The 5,950-nt window shown below is 37.8% G+C and overlaps 2 protein-coding genes across 5 annotated transcripts in view; both read right to left on the bottom strand.

The window, feature by feature from the left end:
- Positions 1 to 286, bottom strand: part of LOC143899201 (uncharacterized) — a 35,046-nt gene extending 34,760 nt beyond the window's left edge. The window contains exon 1 of the mRNA XM_077409278.1: positions 14 to 286. Within this exon, the coding sequence (XP_077265404.1) occupies positions 14 to 21 (8 nt within the window). The 5' untranslated portion in view covers positions 22 to 286. The remainder of the gene's footprint in view (positions 1 to 13) is intronic.
- A 406-nt stretch (positions 287 to 692) lies between these two features.
- On the bottom strand, positions 693 to 5,937 carry LOC143899295 (putative odorant receptor 92a). Of its 4 annotated transcripts, none has more exons than XM_077409512.1 (7): positions 5,811 to 5,937; positions 4,191 to 4,499; positions 2,761 to 3,044; positions 2,423 to 2,522; positions 2,255 to 2,359; positions 1,622 to 1,771; positions 693 to 1,361 (listed from the first exon to the last, which is right to left on the bottom strand). In XM_077409512.1, exons 2-7 carry the CDS (start codon positions 4,416 to 4,418, stop codon positions 1,305 to 1,307), a joined length of 924 nt encoding a protein of 307 aa, XP_077265638.1. In that variant the 5' UTR covers positions 4,419 to 4,499; positions 5,811 to 5,937; the 3' UTR covers positions 693 to 1,304. The 4 variants fall into 4 exon arrangements, with proteins under 4 accessions (XP_077265638.1, XP_077265637.1, XP_077265636.1 ...); XM_077409511.1 differs by lacking the exon at positions 5,811 to 5,937 and adding an exon at positions 4,979 to 5,624; XM_077409510.1 differs by lacking the exon at positions 5,811 to 5,937 and adding an exon at positions 4,835 to 5,624 and having other exon boundaries at positions 2,761 to 2,984.
- Between the last annotated feature and the right edge of the window lie 13 nt (positions 5,938 to 5,950).

Below are 5,950 nucleotides of genomic sequence, written 5' to 3' on the forward strand. Positions count from 1 at the left end.
CGACTGAACTCACCGCGCCATTTTGCCTGGACGTTTACCCGATTCCTTGCCCCCGACGACATCAGGACGGAAAAGAGAGCACCGCGAATCGCCGGTGAATTATGTGTACAAGGCGTTCCATAAAACGCCAGATGGTAGTTACGATTTATAGGATTTGGAAGAAGCGATTTCGGGCAGCTTGCCACATCGAGCTCGTTGTCGGAGATATGAAGGATTTGTGAATGCGAGACTTGAGAGATTTAAGTGCTTGCCGGAGCTAAATGCTCAAGGATGTCAAAATTGGAGATCTGATTACTCGGGAACTTAAGAATCTAAAAATATAAGGGCTTCAGAAACTTCAGAAGCTAAGAGAGTTCAAAGATCTAACGCTCCAAAAGCACAAAGATCTAAAAATACAGAGATCTAAAAATAGAAAATCTCTAAGAAAACTTACAAGTCGAAGAAATTAAAAGATTTAATAATCTGGAATTTTAGCACATGAGAACCTTAAAGACCTGCATTCGTCGATTTAAAAATTCAAGAACTGAAAGATTTGAGATCCTTAAAATTAATGATATTGCAAGATTCCAACAGAGGATGATCTATCTCTAATGGATCCTTTGTTAGAGTCTAATTCTTATCGGAAAATAAAGCTTTGCATATATATATATATATATATATATATATATATATATAAAAGATACTCATCGTCATCTCGACAGAAAAAATGCGCACTTTTAATTTTATTATTTAAATCTCCTTTCGTGGAATATAACCCGCGACTTACGGATCGTCCTGTATTTATAATAGACAGAACTCGGTAGAACGAGCAAGGACAAATCGTTGCTGTTGCGGTATCGTTGATTACGCTACCCCCCTACAACGAGGGCATAGTCACCGGCATGTCTCGGTGTTTAACGGAGTTACTGGGTTATCGTGTTGCGCGACGGTGACGACCGTGGCTTAACGCGGGACTATCGGCGGGAAATTAATCAGAGGGCAATTTACTGTGCCTGCGTTCACCCGCGAGGGATGAACGTCTCTCATATTTAACAGAGAACCAAGTATAGCCGGCTAAGAAGGCTCTCTCGGGTCATCGCAGCCCGTTCCTTTCATACGTGTATTTCATTTTACCGCGCATGGCCGTCATCTTGATTCCTTTGAAGCGCTTTATCCGTCTTTTATGCTATGTATCTTAAAAGTGCGCCGTGACTTTCAAGCGAGGTTCCACTTTGATCCGCGCATGATATTTTCGGGCTAACGGATCGACTAACATATTCTCCGTGAGATAGAACCGACGCTACGATTGCCAATACTGCTGATCCTTACTCCTCGCTCATTGTCATCAGAACCATTATATAGGAGAAAGACGTGCTGAGCACCTGCAAGCAATATTTATTGTAATATATATCGTAACGTAGCTTAAATATGACTATATATAAATTAAAGGTTAATTGAAAGTAACGTTAATTAATTTATTAGTAAAAATTTAATTTTTTTTTAAACCTTGGTGGTCAAAACTGTTCGTCAACATAAGCGAACGTTTTAGCATTGCATACACAAGACAATCATGTAATTAAGTCTTGAGGTATATTATCTTAAAATTAAATTTAGATATTGTTTGACACAATAATCCACTCACTTGAGAGAAACTTTCGAGAGACATGCTGTAGAACTTTGCGGCGGTGATTCTGGAAGGAACTTTCGACCGCATCATCACGATCTGTAGACTGCGACTGAAAGTGCCGCCGATCCAGTAGCTACAGTAAGCCGACTGGCCCACAGCATCGCTCTGGTTCGTTACAAGCGTTGGCCGTAAATTAATTACAGGCGATTGTGAGCTCAACGAACTATGTACTAATGAAGATACATGCGTTGGTAATCGATCGATACGATTACCGTGCATTGAGTCTTCCATCGCTCGTTAAAATTCGTGCAATTGCGACACGCATGCAATCTGATACGCGATATCTAATAATCTACATCGAACAAAAACTGATGTATATATATTTATATAATGACATAACTATAACTGGGACTTAATAAGGCATATAAATTTTATGGAAAAAAGTAACAATTTTGCGCCGCGATGTTAATTTGATCTAAATTTTACGATAACATTTAGCTTCTGCAAAAAATAATGGACTTTGTAATAACTCAACTTACAATCGAAGTTAACCAATTAATTATAGGTAGAAAGTTAATTCAAATAATTATTTGTTTATCGAGCTTTACAATTTCGATCAATTAATTTGTAATTATAGAATATACTCGCCTCATCTATTAACGCGTTTCCGCTGAAACTGAACATGAAAAGCTCGAGGATGGCGGTTTTTAGAAACAGCGTATATATCAGCAAGCGTCCCTTGTTTTCCAACATCTAGAGTAACATTTTGCAACGTGATATTTTTCGTTATAACGCATCTTCAGCAAACGAACGTACCGCAGTAATCTGAAATCCCGCGAAGCAAACCAAGCCGGTGCTGATAACAAATTGTCCTAACGTCAAGATATTTATAATTCTTTCGATCGTATCCGCAAAACTAAAATAAAGCGGAGACCATTGATAACAATTTTAGGGACTTGCGTATAAAAATTACAAATAAATTTCACGCTAATGTATTTATGCAAAGATAGCTCTTTGTCATAAGTGTAGTGGACATTTGCTAATATTCTTCAAGTGTTCTTTAAATTCTGTTAGAGAATTATTTTGGAACTTATTTTTTTCCGAATTTAAACAACAAGTCGTCCTATTATACTTAATATAATATAAATATTCACGTGATGGCATCTTGATGATCTTTAATGCAGCTGACCATTGCTCTGTCAGCATTGGGATCATTACTGTCCATTGCCTCCAGTTTCTTTCGCAGCACCGCAAATTTCGCTGATCCATGTGTTATCGCAATGAGGTTGAAAGAGGTTGCGCCGATTATCGTGCCACCTCCGAAACAGCCGCCGATTAAATTGAAGATATAGATGCACTCAAAGGCAGGTGAGATCGTCTGATTGAAGAAGAAATAACCACGGTAAGGAAGTACTCTCTCCTTTTCAAGAATATATACCTATAGTTAAACAAATGAAAATTTCTTGAATTAGGGCAAACTAGGTAATCGATTATCTTACTATGGTTAATTAATTATCTCTTTTTGTCGTTTAATTTCTTATTGTAAAAATTATAATTCTGCAATAGAAAACCGAGCTAAATCACAATTACGGAATTTATGATCACCTTGCCTTTTAGATTATATCACTCAGTATTGATTATTATTTTGTCTCGTATTCCTTTTCAGCTCGAATTAATTTTCCATAATTGTTAATAATTTACTAACAATTTAATTGTCTGTATATCGGGGAAATAAATACGGCGAAGGGATTAACATCTACGTTACGTACGCGTGCGCGTGCAGGTGTTTTCGAAAGGCTCGTAAAGCGAAACGACCATCGGAAAACAATTTCCCGTGTAAGGACACAACCGCCCGCATTTACGAAGCGGTAATAAATAATTTCGGGGGAACAATATCTTACAAAAAAAAAAAGAAAAAGAAAAAGCAGGATTTCGAAAAGCTGCAAGTGTCAGCGTTAATCATTGCGCAGTTTGCGTCGCCGTGTATCGCATATGTCAATCTGTCGCCGTCGTTTCGCGAAACGCGGAATAGACACACATCTGCAGAAGCAGATCTAGCTTCTCTCGTTTGAGAACGTTTGTTTTATAATCGTCTTGCAGTTAAAATTTATCGTTAAACATTGTTTTGTTAAGAAAATAGACAGTTAAGATTTAAAGAAACTTCCGCAATTAATTTCTCTACAGGTACAATTTAATAACGGAGTCAATTAAAAAGTTATATAGAGAAGTACGAAGTTCTGAAGCAATAAGTTGGAGCTCGGAGAAATCTTAATAAGCTTTATCACTAAAGGATATTCTAATGCCACCTCATATTACTTCGAAATAAATCTCTTTTATTGTCACCAAATTGAAAATTTGTAAGGCTACAAATAAAATGAAAACTTTGAAAGTATTGTTAAAATGTTAAGCACTGAAAATAAAAAAAATATATGAATAGACATTTCTTTTTAATTGTAAATTTGTTTTGCAGAAGATTAAAAATATTAGATTTTTATTATTTAATACAAATTTTGTGCCTTGAGACAATCCGTACATGTTATATATAAATTGTAGAAATATTAAATATATTGCTTCTTGTACGTACCTCTAAAATTGATATGCATGCCATAGAAGTCACGGTTGCGGTTACCATAATTACAAAGGTTTTTGCGAGCCGGAACGCAAAAAGGCACTTCTCCCTCAGAATAACTCTATCTTCGTAAGACGAACAAGTCCAATCCTTTCTCATGGTTTCGACCACGTACAGCATATCTTTTTGATGAGCCGAGTAGACAATGAGACGTATTATGGCGAGAAAAAACGCGATGCACATTAGACCGCATACTGTCAATTCGTCCAAATCGTTAAAGTTGTAAACCACATCACTCGTTTGGCCGACATACGTTGTGATGACCTGTGTATGTTGCAAATAATACCTACGTTAAATTATTTAGATGATATCCAAAGTGTGTGTGTGTGTGTGTGTGTGTGTGTGTGTGTGTGTGTGTGTGTGTGTGTGTGTGTGTGTGTGTGTGTGTGTGTGTGTGTGTGTGGTGTTTATCTTAATTGTCTGAGGAAATTTAATTCTACATGCTACCATGATCTATTTATGAAGAAAAGTTTACAAGAGAAATTTTGTTATAAAGATTCTTAATATTGATCAAAGAAGTATATCATAGAAGTAGATCTTCTTTTTTTATTTTAAAACTTTGTTTGCGTCTAATTAAGCAAGATATTAATTTTGCATACTACGAAAAACGTCAAGAGCAAGTGACAAGTTCTGAACCGCTCCGCACTGGTTGAATGGTCCCTGTTCAAAGGCCAAAAACAGACGAATTTGGTAGCTATCATGATGGGCTTGATTAAATCGTCGTATTCTTTATCAGTACACACTTGACGTTCTTCTCTTCTTCTTGACATATCTTCTCTTCTTTGGCCCATGTGTGACTCGACGATGCGATCGCCACTCGAATATTTTCACGACTGCGGAAAAGCCGGAAGTCCGCGCGTCACCGTTCGCGTCCCCTCATCGCCGGCGAGAGGTCTACGTGCCAATCTCGAAAGTGCCAATCTTTTCTTCTCCTCTATTCCTGCGATTCGATCGCACGAACGACGGAGATAACGACCGGATATCGTTCTCGTAGGTGGCATAACGCCCGAAGATCGAAACTTTCGCTAACAGGCGGTGCAAACTTCTCGCGTGCATAGGTGTCGACTTATTGTTTCCCTTTCGACGGGGGAGGAAAAATGCATTGTCATCTCTCGGCATGAAATATCGTGCGCATCTTCGCGCAAGAATTTGTCATTGATTGTGAAAAATCGAATGTTATATTTCTGCATCACTTTCATATATTTTTACATGGAACCATAATTGACTAACGTTCTTCTAACGATTTTGACTTTGGGGTGGTCGAGAATTTTTTCAGATTCTACGCCAATGACTTTAGGAGGGGCAGTATGTAGTTACGAATATTCTATGTAATCATGGTAAGCGTGTAGGAAGTAAGAATAAGGTAATAAGTAAGAGTAAAAGTTCTATCTTCCCAAGTGATTTTCGATTTTATTACAGGGAAATTTTGCGCTAGAGGGTTATCTGCGTCATTTGGTACGTTCCGCATTTTGCGTTAAAAATAAATGTGCGGTCTCGGTTCGCGTATGTACTTGGCGCGAGACACTGCCGTATCTCTTGATTTTTTCTAGTTTTTCTTAAAATTCTTCAACTTACATATAAAGGACATCCTTTTTATTTGAATTCAAATAATGATCTCTCGATCTCGTTGACGATCGATAGCATCGCGCTCCGACTTCACATAATTGAGAATCGCTGGACTCGCTGAACTCGCTGTCCTCGCTGGTCGCTGGTGA

The sequence above is a fragment of the Temnothorax americanus genome, unplaced genomic scaffold, assembly GCF_048541705.1.
Source record: "Temnothorax americanus isolate GAGA-0224 unplaced genomic scaffold, ASM4854170v1 Scaffold26, whole genome shotgun sequence".
Taxonomy (NCBI): domain Eukaryota; kingdom Metazoa; phylum Arthropoda; class Insecta; order Hymenoptera; family Formicidae; genus Temnothorax; species Temnothorax americanus.